The sequence below is a fragment of the Vanessa tameamea genome, chromosome 14, assembly GCF_037043105.1.
Source record: "Vanessa tameamea isolate UH-Manoa-2023 chromosome 14, ilVanTame1 primary haplotype, whole genome shotgun sequence".
NCBI classification, from domain to species: Eukaryota; Metazoa; Arthropoda; class Insecta; order Lepidoptera; family Nymphalidae; genus Vanessa; species Vanessa tameamea.
In genome coordinates this window covers 22,501-39,548 of record NC_087322.1, presented here as the reverse complement: position 1 = coordinate 39,548, position 17,048 = coordinate 22,501, and the positions used below count along the sequence as shown (strand labels likewise).

The 17,048-nt window shown below is 45.7% G+C and overlaps 3 protein-coding genes across 3 annotated transcripts in view; all 3 read left to right on the top strand.

The window, feature by feature from the left end:
* The first annotated feature begins 1,632 nt into the window (after window positions 1-1,632).
* On the top strand, window positions 1,633-4,708 carry LOC113391483 (uncharacterized). The gene is made up of 2 exons (XM_026627453.2): window positions 1,633-2,753; window positions 3,687-4,708. The coding sequence occupies exons 1-2, from the start codon at window positions 1,757-1,759 to the stop codon at window positions 4,088-4,090; spliced, it is 1,401 nt and encodes a 466-aa protein (XP_026483238.2). The 5' UTR covers window positions 1,633-1,756; the 3' UTR covers window positions 4,091-4,708.
* Window positions 4,709-12,636: 7,928 nt separating this feature from the next.
* On the top strand, window positions 12,637-14,451 carry LOC113391918 (uncharacterized). The gene has a single exon (XM_026628046.2). It carries the CDS (start codon window positions 12,637-12,639, stop codon window positions 14,449-14,451), a length of 1,815 nt encoding a protein of 604 aa, XP_026483831.2.
* A 59-nt stretch (window positions 14,452-14,510) lies between these two features.
* The window catches only part of LOC135193635 (uncharacterized), a 4,935-nt gene continuing 2,397 nt past the window's right edge, over window positions 14,511-17,048 (top strand). The window contains exon 1 of the mRNA XM_064217002.1: window positions 14,511-15,043. Coding sequence (XP_064073072.1) covers window positions 14,511-15,043 — 533 coding nt within the window. The remainder of the gene's footprint in view (window positions 15,044-17,048) is intronic.

Genomic DNA, 17,048 nt, shown 5'->3' with positions numbered 1-17,048 from the left:
TACCAGATTCAAATCGAAGCGTATATTTATACAAACTTTAGATTTAAGATTTATTCCCATTGCTGGATATGTATACTCTATTCCTTTATGTTTGGAGTAAATCCAAGTAAATAACTTTTGACAACAAATTGACGCGATATCATTGGTCGAGCTTGATTAATCTATGATATTAACTATGGATTTGCGAAAACATCAACGAAACTTTCGGCAGAATCATCGGCCGAGCGGCGGGTGTTTCAGAAAAGACCATCCTAGAGCACAGCCTTAAAACATCTATACATAAACGCGACATCAGAGTCGCCGAGGCTGTGCTCTCTCTGATCGAGCACGGAGCAGGGCCCGCTGGATTGTAGTAATTAGGACTAAAAAAAAAATAATAATAATAAAAAAAAAAAAAAATAACCATATACAGTATTATTATATATTATATATTATCATATATTATTTATTATGGACTATTTATATATTATGTTAAATTGAAAAAAAACAAAAAAAAAAAAAAAATGTCTGTGTGGGCCACGTCTTCCAAGAAGACGACAAGGTCGAAGTCCAGCGAAGATTTGCTGATGTTCAGTAAAAATATAAAATAACGCCACAATTTATAAAAATAAAATGTAAAAAAAGGTACGGGCAACTGTGAGCCCGTAGATGTTGTAAAGTAAATAAAAAAAAAAAAAAAACTTATTGGAGGTCCAGATTTATTGAATACAATAGGTATAGCTATGGGCTTACCAACAAGTGACCCAGAAACGTGGACAAAGAGTGAATTAGAAAAAGCTTTAAGAGGTGAGTTGGTTTTTTATGAAGGCAAACCTCGTGAAGCCATTGATGTAGTAGCTGACCAAATTAGATCTTATTGTGGCGGAGACGATAAAAAATTTGTTACGGTACTACCTATTGAAATATACCATGAAAGTAAATTATACGAAGTTCCTTTGTTTAGAGTAAAGAGATATAAAGATTCAAAAAATTACTATATTGACAATATCGGGAGATGTTATGGTTCATTTTCCGATTGGTTTGAATTTAATAAATTACCCCCAGGCAAAATGGCTTACCCATATAAACTAATATTGGCACCCCTTTCGGGAAGTAAGAAAGCCAATGTATACGTTGCTAACACCCCTTGTTCAAGGATAGAAGCAAAGACCGCTAGAGGTCTTGATACAGTTGCTGCAGTTGCAGGACTGGGATCCAGTGCAGCTTTAATGTTTGTAACGGGTGGTTTGGCAGCTCCATTAGTTGGGACCGCGTTGGTGACAGCGGGATATGGTACTACGAGAGCTGGGTATCAATTAGCGGAGAAAGCGATACACGGAGAAAATGTTAATCCTTTTACAAATTCAGAATCGCGAATGCTATGGTTGGGCATCGCAGCCAACTTAACAAGTTTTGGCGCTATGTGAGCATCAATGCGATTAACATCTTTAGCAGCGCGTGGCCGAAATATATCCGATGCTTTCCGAATGGTTGCTGATATTGCTAATGGAACAAATGTAGCTGTAAGTGGTATTGCAATTCTGAATACAACTATTTTTATGATTAACAACCATAAAGACTTATCTGCAGTTGATATACTTATGCACGGAGCTTCGATTGCATTCTGGACAAAGGGTGTTTTTAAATAAAGGAATCGGAAAATTATGCATTTTCTCATCTAAGTAAAGATTTAAGTCCAGAGCAGGCAGCTGAATTGGCTGCTATAAGAAACCGTGTACAAAATGATGGTCAGCTTTTAAAAAAATTTCATGCAGCAATGGCCTCTAATATATCAGCAAAAGATTACTCTCAGATATTAATTGATGGCATGAAATATTACGATACTGTTGCCACGCTCAGTCCAGATCAGATAGAGGCTTTTAACAGTATAAGAAATTATGTTAGGGACGACATCCATTTAATAACCGGTCTAAAACGAATATCGAATCATAACGGGTGGACCCCAAGTGAAACTATTGAACTAGTTTTAAACATGTTGCAAAAATCAACTCAAACAAATGCTCCTAGTGGCACTAATGCTATTCTTAGAGAAGGTAACATCATATTGGGAAGAGCTCCGCCGATTAAAATTGATCAATTACCGAAACTGTCACCTCCCATGATGCGTTTTCTTGGTGAACATTTGAGTCAGATAGATGTTGCAGCTAGTCGTCAATGGTCATCATCCGTCCCTGTGCTGCTGAATCTTCAGGCTCAAGGCATGTTTACAATTTGCCCAGTAACAAAAGTTTTTAATAGTGGTCGTGCTGTAATATTCTTGAACAATCAGCTTGAAGTTAGCATTTATAAACTTAATACTATACCTAAGGAAGATAGACTTAAAGTCTTTGAAATGATCAGTCGCCTATCTCCTTCTGTATCCAGTTCCCAATTACCTTCTGAATTGATGCGAATATGTGTACGCGATCATAGATTACGTTTCTATTGCCAAAGAAATGAGAGCATTAAACTCACTGAAAAGTACGTTGAAAAGTATCCTGCATTACGAAGGATAGTTCAAGCCGATTTATTGAGTCACGAAAAAGACAGACTGTACACATTTGTTAGTGAAGTAAGTCGGTATAAGGTTGATATCTACATGGATGATATGATGAAATTTGTCTGTGAAATGAAACCAAAAAATATCAGTGAGTTGGTAGCTTATTGTGAATTTGCTATTACTTGTGTCGAAGATGAGATGCTTTTGATAAACGACCAGATAAAAAAGAAACAGATAATTCCACCTCGCAATACAAAACTCTCGGTTTGGACGCGTAAGTATCATTATAAATTCAATACTAGTTTCGTACTATTTAGTTCGTTTCCTAAAAAATAATCATTATTTTAGAATCTTCAAACTATCGTTTTTAAAGCTCTTGTTTGGTAAAGTAGTTGTGCTAGTAGATAGAAGAACAAAATAAAATAATGATTATTAAATTATGAATTATGGGAGGCATCATTAAGCATTGACTTTCACGAATGCTGGGAAGAAAACTAGCAGTGATATTATAAATTGCAGCAAAGATGTCATCCAGGATATTTTGAGTTGTCTTAGATTTTGTTTTTTTTTTTAATCTATTGTCATTTATGGTCATTGAAATCACTCGGTGTTGTTAGACTTCAAAAAGTACATTAACTTTGCCGTTTCATAAATTCAAATCATTTGTAAAAAATACATTGGTAAAGAAGGCATATTATTCAATACAAGATGATAAAGATGATAAAAAAGCGTGGAGTTAATGCTTGTTGACTTCCAGGCAGAATATATTGCATACATGTATAATTGAATTTAACTACCATGACTGTATTTTTAAATGTTGAAAAAGAGTAACTACTGAGTTTCTTGCTGGTTCTTCTCGGTCGAATCTACATTCCGAACCGGAGGTAGCTTCACTTAATATAGTTTGTTAAATGACGATTCAAAAGTGCTTGTAAAAGCGTACTTGAATAAAGTTATTTTGATTTTGGTAATCGAATTACATTGATATGTTATTAAGTACAGAAATACTTTATACTAGCGGAAAATGCGTCTTTCTATGCCCGAAAAATATAAAATTTCGTAGCACACAAACCATCATCCCTCGCGTAAGCTTACTCCGTACCAAATTTAATTAAAAGCGACAGACAGAGTTATTTTGGCACTTATAATATTAGTATGGATTAGTATACTTTAAACGTAACTTACGACTCATAAAATCGTATTTCAGGAAAAGAAGCCAGCGCTAAAGTATTCAAAGACGGGCAGACATTAATAAAGAAGTTCAGGGTCACCTTAAAAATAGTAACGGATAACGACATGGCCGGAGTCGTCACGCTCGCCGAGGGCCTGTCGGACGACGCGCTCGTGGCGGCCATCAGGAACACCATGGTGCGGTTCGGCAGCCCCGTGTCGGCCGTCTACCACGTCCTGAAGCACCCCACCGCGCCGCTGGGGGCGCACGTGGCGCGCGCCAACCAGACGCTGGCGCCGCCCAGTCGCGCCGCCGTGAGCGTCGGCCAGGACGGCGACGTGCGCTCCGTGCTCTTCGAGGGCGACGGCGGGAGGTGCTTTCTGCTCGAGAGGGGCGGCCGGGTGTTCCTCTGTTCGTATGTGCCGAAGAGTCACGAGTAAAATTTTAAACATATGCGAGATAATGTTATTCTCTGATTCGAAATTAAAAAAACATGTTATATGTCAATGTATTATGCCGCAGTTGTGTGCACTTTGAGGGATTGTATAAAGGTTTTTTACTTTCTGATTTGTTTACAAATAGAAATACAAACAAATGTCTTTACTATAAATACTGTAATATATAGTTTACGTATGTAGAATGTAGAAATCATTATAATGTAATAGTTTAAGAAAACTAAAAAACTCACTAACTCAGCGTTACGTTATGTAAGTTACTTACAAATAAGAAAACATTGTAAAATCTTTTATATCGAGCTACATATATGCTTATCTTTGTACGTTTGCGCGTGTTGTGCGCATTTATCCATCGTTCATTCGTTCTCCGATCGAGTTGGAAAGTGGTGGTCGACTCTTTCGTAAAGTTATTCGGGCTTGATAATAATTGACCGGTTTACTTTTTATAGTTTTGTGTATTAATCGGTGACCGGGATTCAGTTCTAATAAAACGAAAAAAAAGCTAAGGTTGGTACCGATTTTTTTTCAAATGTAGAATGTTTAATCAAAAACGACTCCCCGGAACTCCCGTTTGTAGGCGTATAAAAATGTAAAACCCAAATAAATGTTTGTTTATTGAAAATAAACGTCAAATTTACTTTATTCGTGTTTATTTTTGCTTCCTACCTATTATTTTTAATTATCTCACAATATTATACAAATTGTCAATATCCAAGAAAATATGTGAGAGTTTCAAAATAACATTGGGCGTCCCTATAAATCATCAGGAATTCATATTATTGTATGTCCATACTATTGAATTAAATTACGCAACACTTGTACAGTAAAATGAAGGATTACTTTAACATTGAATCTCTGCATTACATAGTATAAAACAAAGTAGCTTACCGCTGTCTGTCCCTGTGATCTTTAAAATTACACAACGGATTTTGATGCGGTTTCTTTTTTTTTTTTGCACAATAATTTTTTTGCAAATAGAGAAACACTAATCATTTTAGAGGTTGTAGATAACCTACATTAACATCAGCAAGTTTTGCAATGACGCGTTTTGTAAACATTCAACGCATCAAAATATATATCAGCAAATTCTGTAATGACGCACGTTTCTAACTAAGTACTATAAATATACAACGCTTCGAAATAAAGAGAGCAATCAATAAATCAATCAATCCATCATTCGCGCATCTCTCGACTTTTACTTATTTCCTGCATACCAAACTGGTCTTGTCACCAAAAGGTTACTAAAGTGATGTCGTAAATAAACACATTGTTTGCGCTTACATTGCAAAAGCAATACAGCATTAATCCTTATCCAAATGAGTACCTTAAATACATCGTGCATTTAATATATATCTATATGGCCCTTTACAGCATCTAATTTAAATGAATATTTTCGAAGATATTTCGAAGAATAGCAAGGTATTGTTAAGTATCCTATGTCCTATGTCGTACGTTGCAGATGAAAATTAGTTTAATTATAAATCTATTAACCATTCAAAGAAAGAGATGAAAAGCAGTAGTTTTATATCTTTCTAAAAATGTTTGGTTGGTATATTACAATTTTGACGACGCCGCATTGGAAGTAAAAAATTGTCGGGGCAGTAGGTAGGGCAGGTAGGTTGAAGACAATATGTTCAGGAAAGTAAAACTTAAACAACATGCTTCGGGTATCGAAAATGTTTGGTACCGACTGTAAGAAGAATATTGCGGAAAACAAAGTTATAGGAATGAGAAATATATCATCGGGTAGAAAATCGAAAAACTTAGCAAAATTCATTTCAACATTATAAAAAAATATATATACATTATAATCTATCATTCACCTAAATATTTAAAAAATATACACAAGTACTCATTAGTTAATAAAGTTAAAATTTAATTCTAGAAAATGACAAACATTAAGGAACTCATGTAACATGCAACCGACTATACTCTATTCCAATAATATCTAAAACAATGTTGACCTTGAAATACATTTCTTAGCATTCATAAAAAAAAAATAATAAAAAATAACATCTTACCTTAATCTTCAAACCGCAAAAGGAAAGTACAATCAGCGTAGTCGTGAAGAAAAAAAACTTTTGATAATTCCGAATAATATCTTACTCTTGTATTATTTTCAAAACTATAAATTAAGTGTTGCTTTGCATAAAACTGATCTATAAAAATTTTTTTTTGTTTGTCTATACCTTACTATATAATAAAATAAAAACGTTTTATATATTATATTTCTATATAATATAATAATCCATATTTATACCAATTAAATAAATATATATTTTAAAAAAAAAAAAATCTAAGCTGTATGTTAAAACTAAAATAATATATTTTTTATCTGTATAAATTTATTCATTCTCCATTCGTTTAGCGAACATCCTTAGGGAGGCCTCCATTTTAATTGTTCGTTCTTCGAAAAATTGCGTATTGAATGTCGGCAAAAACTATTTTCCGTACTTTGGATGTTAAATTTAAGTGGATTTGCGGAGTTAAGTGAAATATTGTTATATTAAAATTGAAGATATATTAATCAAGAACTGTTTGAAGTAAATCATAAAGCGGACTTATCAACAAAACACTTGATACGTGATATTGAAAAATACGGTTTGTTTTGGTTCTTTCCAATTCCCATTAGAATAGAGTATACTCAATTTTAGATCTTATGTCAACTGAAGATGGTCGCCTCGTCGCTCGCACGTCATTTATTACGTATTAGTGTCGTGCCACGTTTATGCGGTGACGTCATTTCCAAGGCCGCGTCACTGAGACTTCGCTCAAAAATAATTAATTTGTATAAAAAACCCAAGGAATTTTGTACCGTATAAGGGATCGCTGATCGTCCTACTGTAATGTACTGTAGCACATTATTTTGCCCAGTCAGCCGGGTAAGAAAAGTAAGTAGCCAAATTTATATTTATTAATATTCATATATTGATCATAAAATGTTATTTCTGGTAGGTAGGTAGGTAGGTAGGTAGGTAGGTAGGTAGGTAGGTAGGTAGGTAGGTAGGTAGGTAGGTAGGTAGGTAGGTAGGTAGGTAGGTAGGTAGGTAGGTAGGTAGGTAGGTAGGTAGGTAGGTAGGTAGGTAGGTAGGTAGGTAGGTAGGTAGGTAGGTAGGTAGGTAGGTAGGTAGGTAGGTAGGTAGGTAGGTAGGTAGGTAGGTAGGTAGGTAGGTAGGTAGGTAGGTAGGTAGGTAGGTAGGTAGGTAGGTAGGTAGGTAGGTAGGTAGGTAGGTAGGTAGGTAGGTAGGTAGGTAGGTAGGTAGGTAGGTAGGTAGGTAGGTAGGTAGGTAGGTAGGTAGGTAGGTAGGTAGGTAGGTAGGTAGGTAGGTAGGTAGGTAGGTAGGTAGGTAGGTAGGTAGGTAGGTAGGTAGGTAGGTAGGTAGGTAGGTAGGTAGGTAGGTAGGTAGGTAGGTAGGTAGGTAGGTAGGTAGGTAGGTAGGTAGGTAGGTAGGTAGGTAGGTAGGTAGGTAGGTAGGTAGGTAGGTAGGTAGGTAGGTAGGTAGGTAGGTAGGTAGGTAGGTAGGTAGGTAGGTAGGTAGGTAGGTAGGTAGGTAGGTAGGTAGGTAGGTAGGTAGGTAGGTAGGTAGGTAGGTAGGTAGGTAGGTAGGTAGGTAGGTAGGTAGGTAGGTAGGTAGGTAGGTAGGTAGGTAGGTAGGTAGGTAGGTAGGTAGGTAGGTAGGTAGGTAGGTAGGTAGGTAGGTAGGTAGGTAGGTAGGTAGGTAGGTAGGTAGGTAGGTAGGTAGGTAGGTAGGTAGGTAGGTAGGTAGGTAGGTAGGTAGGTAGGTAGGTAGGTAGGTAGGTAGGTAGGTAGGTAGGTAGGTAGTAGGTAGGTAGGTAGGTAGGTAGGTAGGTAGGTAGGTAGGTAGGTAGGTAGGTAGGTAGGTAGGTAGTAGGTAGGTAGGTAGGTAGGTAGGTAGTAGGTAGGTAGGTAGGTAGGTAGGTAGGTAGGTAGGTAGGTAGGTAGGTAGGTAGGTAGGTAGGTAGGTAGGTAGGTAGGTAGGTAGGTAGGTAGGTAGGTAGGTAGGTAGGTAGGTAGGTAGGTAGGTAGGTAGGTAGGTAGGTAGGTAGGTAGGTAGGTAGGTAGGTAGGTAGGTAGGTAGGTAGGTAGGTAGGTAGGTAGGTAGGTAGGTAGGTAGGTAGGTAGGTAGGTAGGTAGGTAGGTAGGTAGGTAGGTAGGTAGGTAGGTAGGTAGGTAGGTAGGTAGGTAGGTAGGTAGGTAGGTAGGTAGGTAGGTAGGTAGGTAGGTAGGTAGGTAGGTAGGTAGGTAGGTAGGTAGGTAGGTAGGTAGGTAGGTAGGTAGGTAGGTAGGTAGGTAGGTAGGTAGGTAGGTAGGTAGGTAGGTAGGTAGGTAGGTAGGTAGGTAGGTAGGTAGGTAGGTAGGTAGGTAGGTAGGTAGGTAGGTAGGTAGGTAGGTAGGTAGGTAGGTAGGTAGGTAGGTAGGTAGGTAGGTAGGTAGGTAGGTAGGTAGGTAGGTAGGTAGGTAGGTAGGTAGGTAGGTAGGTAGGTAGGTAGGTAGGTAGGTAGGTAGGTAGGTAGGTAGGTAGGTAGGTAGGTAGGTAGGTAGGTAGGTAGGTAGGTAGGTAGGTAGGTAGGTAGGTAGGTAGGTAGGTAGGTAGGTAGGTAGGTAGGTAGGTAGGTAGGTAGGTAGGTAGGTAGGTAGGTAGGTAGGTAGGTAGGTAGGTAGGTAGGTAGGTAGGTAGGTAGGTAGGTAGGTAGGTAGGTAGGTAGGTAGGTAGGTAGGTAGGTAGGTAGGTAGGTAGGTAGGTAGGTAGGTAGGTAGGTAGGTAGGTAGGTAGGTAGGTAGGTAGGTAGGTAGGTAGGTAGGTAGGTAGGTAGGTAGGTAGGTAGGTAGGTAGGTAGGTAGGTAGGTAGGTAGGTAGGTAGGTAGGTAGGTAGGTAGGTAGGTAGGTAGGTAGGTAGGTAGGTAGGTAGGTAGGTAGGTAGGTAGGTAGGTAGGTAGGTAGGTAGGTAGGTAGGTAGGTAGGTAGGTAGGTAGGTAGGTAGGTAGGTAGGTAGGTAGGTAGGTAGGTAGGTAGGTAGGTAGGTAGGTAGGTAGGTAGGTAGGTAGGTAGGTAGGTAGGTAGGTAGGTAGGTAGGTAGGTAGGTAGGTAGGTAGGTAGGTAGGTAGGTAGGTAGGTAGGTAGGTAGGTAGGTAGGTAGGTAGGTAGGTAGGTAGGTAGGTAGGTAGGTAGGTAGGTAGGTAGGTAGGTAGGTAGGTAGGTAGGTAGGTAGGTAGGTAGGTAGGTAGGTAGGTAGGTAGGTAGGTAGGTAGGTAGGTAGGTAGGTAGGTAGGTAGGTAGGTAGGTAGGTAGGTAGGTAGGTAGGTAGGTAGGTAGGTAGGTAGGTAGGTAGGTAGGTAGGTAGGTAGGTAGGTAGGTAGGTAGGTAGGTAGGTAGGTAGGTAGGTAGGTAGGTAGGTAGGTAGGTAGGTAGGTAGGTAGGTAGGTAGGTAGGTAGGTAGGTAGGTAGGTAGGTAGGTAGGTAGGTAGGTAGGTAGGTAGGTAGGTAGGTAGGTAGGTAGGTAGGTAGGTAGGTAGGTAGGTAGGTAGGTAGGTAGGTAGGTAGGTAGGTAGGTAGGTAGGTAGGTAGGTAGGTAGGTAGGTAGGTAGGTAGGTAGGTAGGTAGGTAGGTAGGTAGGTAGGTAGGTAGGTAGGTAGGTAGGTAGGTAGGTAGGTAGGTAGGTAGGTAGGTAGGTAGGTAGGTAGGTAGGTAGGTAGGTAGGTAGGTAGGTAGGTAGGTAGGTAGGTAGGTAGGTAGGTAGGTAGGTAGGTAGGTAGGTAGGTAGGTAGGTAGGTAGGTAGGTAGGTAGGTAGGTAGGTAGGTAGGTAGGTAGGTAGGTAGGTAGGTAGGTAGGTAGGTAGGTAGGTAGGTAGGTAGGTAGGTAGGTAGGTAGGTAGGTAGGTAGGTAGGTAGGTAGGTAGGTAGGTAGGTAGGTAGGTAGGTAGGTAGGTAGGTAGGTAGGTAGGTAGGTAGGTAGGTAGGTAGGTAGGTAGGTAGGTAGGTAGGTAGGTAGGTAGGTAGGTAGGTAGGTAGGTAGGTAGGTAGGTAGGTAGGTAGGTAGGTAGGTAGGTTAGGTTAGGTTAGGTTAGGTTAGGTTAGGTTAGGTTAGGTTAGGTTAGGTTAGGTTAGGTTAGGTTAGGTTAGGTTAGGTTAGGTTAGGTTAGGTTAGGTTAGGTTAGGTTAGGTTAGGTTAGGTTAGGTTAGGTTAGGTTAGGTTAGGTTAGGTTAGGTTAGGTTAGGTTAGGTTAGGTTAGGTTAGGTTAGGTTAGGTTAGGTTAGGTTAGGTTAGGTTAGGTTAGGTTAGGTTAGGTTAGGTTAGGTTAGGTTAGGTTAGGTTAGGTTAGGTTAGGTTAGGTTAGGTTGGAAGTACTTTTTTCAAATTTTTGTCAGTTGTTTCGCCCGTAAAATTCTGAAAAAAATCACTTCATTTGTTCTCACTACTACCATCTTTTTAATATTACAAAACTTCGAATTTCTCCCGGTTTTGCCTGCTTTTTGTCTATTTTTACGTTTTTCATTAATTTCTCTGCTTACCTCTTGTTCAATCTTTTTCCGTTGTTCGGCGCGATTGTGGGGCCCTCTGTCCTGCATCCGTCGACACCTCAAACTCCCGGATCGGCCTCTCCGTTCCGGAGATATTTAATAAAAACATAAAATTTTTTCGCCCTTTATTTCGTTGTTTTTTCTATTTTCATTTTTAATTTGCTCATTTTTTGTCCTACCTTTTTAAGTTCTTTGGCGCGATTGTGGGGCCTTTCGTCCTGCTTTCATCGAGGTATCTCACTATCGGATCGGCTTACCCGTTCCGGAGTAATAAATTTTAATTTTTATTTTTATTCCTATTTTGCATCGATTATTCGTTATAAGAATCGGATCGCTCTTTAAAACCTACCTAAGCGATCTGAAACTCGAAATATTCGAAGTACTTTTTTCAAATTTTTGTCAGTTGTTTCGCCCGTAAAATTCTGAAAAAAATCACTTCATTTGTTCTCACTACTACCATCTTTTTAATATTACAAAACTTCGAATTTCTCCCGGTTTTGCCTGCTTTTTGTCTATTTTTACGTTTTTCATTAATTTCTCTGCTTACCTCTTGTTCAATCTTTTTCCGTTGTTCGGCGCGATTGTGGGGCCCTCTGTCCTGCATCCGTCGACACCTCAAACTCCCGGATCGGCCTCTCCGTTCCGGAGATATTTAATAAAAACATAAAATTTTTTCGCCCTTTATTTCGTTGTTTTTTCTATTTTCATTTTTAATTTGCTCATTTTTTGTCCTACCTTTTTAAGTTCTTTGGCGCGATTGTGGGGCCTTTCGTCCTGCTTTCATCGAGGTATCTCACTATCGGATCGGCTTACCCGTTCCGGAGTAATAAATTTTAATTTTTATTTTTATTCCTATTTTGCATCGATTATTCGTTATAAGAATCGGATCGCTCTTTAAAACCTACCTAAGCGATCTGAAACTCGAAATATTCGAAGTACTTTTTTCAAATTTTTGTCAGTTGTTTCGCCCGTAAAATTCTGAAAAAAATCACTTCATTTGTTCTCACTACTACCATCTTTTTAATATTACAAAACTTCGAATTTCTCCCGGTTTTGCCTGCTTTTTGTCTATTTTTACGTTTTTCATTAATTTCTCTGCTTACCTCTTGTTCAATCTTTTTCCGTTGTTCGGCGCGATTGTGGGGCCCTCTGTCCTGCATCCGTCGACACCTCAAACTCCCGGATCGGCCTCTCCGTTCCGGAGATATTTAATAAAAACATAAAATTTTTTCGCCCTTTATTTCGTTGTTTTTTCTATTTTCATTTTTAATTTGCTCATTTTTTGTCCTACCTTTTTAAGTTCTTTGGCGCGATTGTGGGGCCTTTCGTCCTGCTTTCATCGAGGTATCTCACTATCGGATCGGCTTACCCGTTCCGGAGTAATAAATTTTAATTTTTATTTTTATTCCTATTTTGCATCGATTATTCGTTATAAGAATCGGATCGCTCTTTAAAACCTACCTAAGCGATCTGAAACTCGAAATATTCGAAGTACTTTTTTCAAATTTTTGTCAGTTGTTTCGCCCGTAAAATTCTGAAAAAAATCACTTCATTTGTTCTAAAATCACTTCATTTGTTCTCACTACTACCATCTTTTTAATATTACAAAACTTCGAATTTCTCCCGGTTTTGCCTGCTTTTTGTCTATTTTTACGTTTTTCATTAATTTCTCTGCTTACCTCTTGTTCAATCTTTTTCCGTTGTTCGGCGCGATTGTGGGGCCCTCTGTCCTGCATCCGTCGACACCTCAAACTCCCGGATCGGCCTCTCCGTTCCGGAGATATTTAATAAAAACATAAAATTTGCGCCCACCCACCCTCCCTGTTATATATATATAGAACAGAGAGGGTCCATTTTTAAACAAAAAATTTTTATCGGCCGACCTGATAGCCCGGGCTCTGAGGATCACAAATGATGCCTTAGAGCCACCCTCAGCCACGTACTTCCTGAGGGAAGCCGCTCTTTTGGCTGCTTAAGGCTAACAAAAACATGGACTCCGACATGGAGACTGCGTCGGACGCCTCAGTCCGGCTTGAAAATGACGCCGAATCCGACTCGGGCTCGGATACGGCGAGACCCGCTGCCGACCGCCGCGGCAACAGCAAGAAGAACGGGCTCAGCCGTGCAAGGGCTGACCTTAAAAATAAAGAGGAGGAAGAGAGGGAGCTCGCCTTCGAGCGGACCCTGCGCAGTCGAGCCTTCAAAAAGGTGCCGGCTGCGGCGCCGGTGGTCGAAGAGCCGACCCCACCGATAAAAGATCCGGCCAACCTCAATGCCGAGGAGCTCCGCGCGGAGGCTGGAAGGTGTGCGACCGAGATCAGAGAGGTCGCATTAAAATCCTCCAATTTAAAAGGAGGATTTATCAAGAGGCTGAAAGACGCAGCGGCCTCTCTAGAGGGTGTGGTCGAGGCCCTCGCCTCTCGGACGGAGGCTGACGAGAGCAGGAGGCTCAGGGCGGACAACAACCGCCTGCACAGAGAGGTCGAAAACCTCAAGGCGGAAATCAAAGCCCACCGACGTGAGTACGCGGAGATGCGTACCACGTTGGTAGCGGCAAACGAGACGTCCAACACCCCGCAAAGTGCTCCTTCGATGGAAGAGCTGAAGGACTTCATCGTCACGTCGATCGGCGCGGCGATGAAGGACCAACTGGCGGGCCTGGAGGAGCGCCTCCCTGCGAGGATGCAGCGACCTCCCTCTGCGGCGGATAAACCGCAGCCGTCGCAGGAACGACCGCCATCTACCTCAACGGCCCGCCAGGACGGAGGAGCCTCAGCCAGGCCTAGGAAGGCGGCTCCACGAACCGCTCAGACCGCGCCCACCGCTTGCCCACCGAGCGCACCGGCACCGGCGACGTCCCAAACGCCACCGAACCAGGAGACGTCCTGGTCCACGGTGGTGAGAAAGGGTAAGAAGGGGAGCAAGATCGCCCCTTCTGCTGCTAAAGCACCGCCGAAAACGCCCCAGCCAGCCAAGACGAAACTGGCTACCCCTCGATCGGCTGCAATCGTTCTCACGTTGCAGCCGGAAGCAGTAGGGAAGGGCGTCACCTACGCGCAGGTCCTGGAGAGAGCGGAACAAAATGTCAAGCTCCAGGACCTAGGGATCAGCGGCGGGCTGAAGGTGCGACGCACGGCGACCGGGGCCAGGGTTCTCGAATTGCCGAGAGCCCAAGCGGAGCAGGCCGAGAGGTTGGCAGAGAAGCTCCGCACAGCGCTCGACGGGGTCGCGGACGTAGTGCGGCCAGTTAAGAAGGCCGACCTGAAGGTGACGGGGCTCGACGACTCCGTCACCTCGGAGAAACTGGCCGCGGCGATCGCGCGCGCAGGCGACTGCTCCATAGAGTCGGTGAAGTGCGGCGTGATGCAGCGCGGACCCGGCTATATGGGGATGGTCCGGGTCACCTGCCCCCTCACGGCAGCGAAAAAGCTGGCCGCTGCCGGTCGCCTCCTCGTCGGGTGGAGCTCGGCCAAGGTGGCCGTCGTGGAGCAGCGCCCTATGCGCTGCTACAAATGTATGGGCCTTGGCCACACGAGGGCGCTCTGCCCGTCGAAGGCGGAGAGGGGTGGCCTGTGCTACCGCTGTGGCTCGGACGGCCACAAGTCAGCGGTATGCACGGCCAAGATGCGGTGCGCGGTCTGCGCGGAGGCCGGGAAGCCCTCCGGGCATCTGATGGGGGCGAGGGATTGCAACCCCCCCATCACGAAGGGTAAGGCGGCTCTAGGAGCCAAGACCGCCCCGCGCGAGGAAAGCCGCCAGGCTACGGAGGGAGCTAGTTCGACTCAAGGATGCCAGAACAAATAAGCTTCCTCCAAACGAACGTCAACCACTCCGCCGGAGCGCAGGACCTACTGCTGCAGTCCATGGCGGAGTGGCAGGTAGACCTGGCGGTGGCCTGCGAGCCCTATTTCGTCCCTCCCCTACCTCACTGGCTGGGGGACTCGGACGACACCGTGGCGGTCCTCACGAGGAGCGGAACGGGCCCTCCCCTCTCACTCATCGAGAGGGGCTCGGGCTACGTAGTGGTGGGGTGGGGGGAGTACGTCGTCGTCGGTACGTACTTCTCCCCTAACCGCAGCCTGGCTGAGTTCGAGACTTATCTCGGCTTAGTCAGAGCTGCGGTGGCCAGGCAGTCGCCGAAACCGATAATGGTTCTCGGCGACTTAAACGCGAAGTCGCGTGCCTGGGGCAACCCCGCCACGAATCCGCGAGGGAGGGCCGTCCAGGTGTGGGCCCTGCTCTCCGACCTGTCCCTTCTCAACAGGGGGCAGGTTCACACCTGCGTGCGACATCAGGGGGGTTCCGTGGTGGACGTTTCGTTCGCCACCCCTGTCGTAGCACGCAGAGTGGTCGATTGGAGAGTGGAGGAAGAGGTGGAGACTCTATCGGATCACCGGTACATCCGATTCGAGATCTCCACCTCTCGCAGGCCGGCGGAACCCCAGAGGGTGCCGACTACGCTGCCGAGGTGGTCTCTCGGCCAGGTCGATCGAGAGCTGGTCAAGGAGGCCGCCATCGTGCAGCGGTGGGGTTCCGCGGGGAGGACGGAGGGCGCCAGCGCAGAGGAGCTGGCGGGCCGCATGCGCAGTTCGCTCAAGGAGGTCTGCGATGCGGCCATGCCTCGGACCCGGCGCAGGGTTCCGCGCCGGCACGTCTATTGGTGGTCGCCCGAAATCGCCGACCTTCGGGCGACGTGCTGCCGGGCGCGGAGGGCCTACGTCCGCTGTCGAAGGCGCAACGGCCTCGACACGGACCTGGAGGGACAGATGTTGGACGCTTATCGCCAGCTGAAAAAAGATCTGCAGTTGGCGATAAGCAAGGCCAAGGAGAAGGCCAGGGAGGAGCTTCTGGCGGGTCTCAATCGAGACCCGTGGGGGCGCCCGTACCGCGGTGTACGCGGGAAGTTCCGCACCCAAGGCGCCCCCGTCACTGAGACGCTGCCGCCGGAACTCCTCCTGCGCCTGGTCGGGGAACTCTTTCCCCATCCAGGCGAGCATGTCCCTCCGCAGATGGCCCCCCGCTCCGTGATCGAAGACGCAGTGGCTCCACCACTGATCACGGAGCGGGAGATGGAGATGGCCCTCGGCCGCTTGAGGGCCAAGAACACGGCGCCGGGTCCGGACGGGGTTCCAGGGCGTGTTCTGTGCGACGCCCTGGAATTCCTGGGTGCAAGGCTTCGGGAGCTGTTCGACGAGTGTCTGTGCAGCGGGCAGTTTCCGAAGCCTTGGAAAGAGGGGAAATTGGTCCTGTTGCCGAAGGAAGGTCGGCCGATGGATTCCCCTTCGGCATACAGGCCAATAGTGCTGCTGAACGAGACGGGCAAACTCTTCGAGAAGGTCCTCGCAGCCCGTCTCGTTCAGCACCTCGAGGAGGTCGGTCCGGGTCTCTCGGAGGCTCAGTACGGGTTCAGGGCGGGCCGGTCGACGGTCGACGCCCTGGACGCCCTGAAGACTCGGACGACGGAAGCGGTGGCCCGGGGGAAAGTCGTCCTGGCGGTGTCGCTCGACGTGGCGAACGCCTTCAACAGTCTCCCTTTCGAGACGATACGGGAGGCACTCCGATACCATGGGGTGCCGACCTATCTCAGGAGGCTGCTGGAGGCGTACCTCCAGGACAGGGAGATCCTCTGGGCGGGGGTCGATGGGAGGCTGGTCCGGCGTCGGGTAGGCTGCGGCGTTCCACAGGGGTCGGTTCTCGGCCCAATTCTGTGGAACGTCGGTTTCGACTGGCTCCTGCGAGCTCCCGTCCTTCCCGGGATGGGGGTGTTGTGCTACGCTGACGACACCCTCGTCACGGCGACTGGGCGGGACTTTCGGGAGGCGGCTCGCCTCGCCGAGGTCGGAACGGCTCTCACCGTGGACCGTATGGGAATGCTGGGCTTGAGGGTCTCCATATCCAAAACGGAGGCCCTCCTCTTCCACGGTCCACGGAAAGGACCCCCACGAGGGGCGAGTATCACCGTCCAGGGGACGGTGATCAAGGTGCAGGCCCAGATGAAGTATCTGGGCCTCATCCTGGACGGTCGATGGAGCTTCGGGCAGCATTTTGTCCATCTCGGCCCGAGGCTCATCAACGCCGCCGCCGCGCTCGGCCGCCTCCTTCCGAATGTGGGGGGGCCGGGATCGCTATGCCGGCGTCTCTACTCCGGCGTAGTGAGGTCGATGGCGCTGTACGGTGCCCCGATCTGGGTCGACGCCCTCACCGCTGACAACCGGGCCCTGCTGCGAAAGCCGCAGAGGGTCATAGCGGTGAGAGGCGTCAGAGGGTACCGTACGGTGTCGTGGGCTGCGGCGACACTTCTCGCGGGCGATCCGCCCTGGGAGCTCCAGGCGGAGGTGCTCGCGGAAGTGTACCGGTTCCGGGTCGAGGCGAGGAACCGCGGCGACCGTCCAGGGTCGGCG

Bases quoted from the DNA above. Each gene is read 5' to 3' on its own strand.
- LOC113391483 (XM_026627453.2), top strand. From the start codon at position 1,757: ATGGCCTCTAATATATCAGCAAAAGATTACTCTCAGATATTAATTGAT. The intron at 2,754-3,686 runs GTAAGTATCATT...ATCGTATTTCAG, and splicing joins AAAACTCTCGGTTTGGACGC to GAAAAGAAGCCAGCGCTAAA.
- LOC113391918 (XM_026628046.2), top strand. From the start codon at position 12,637: ATGGACTCCGACATGGAGACTGCGTCGGACGCCTCAGTCCGGCTTGAA.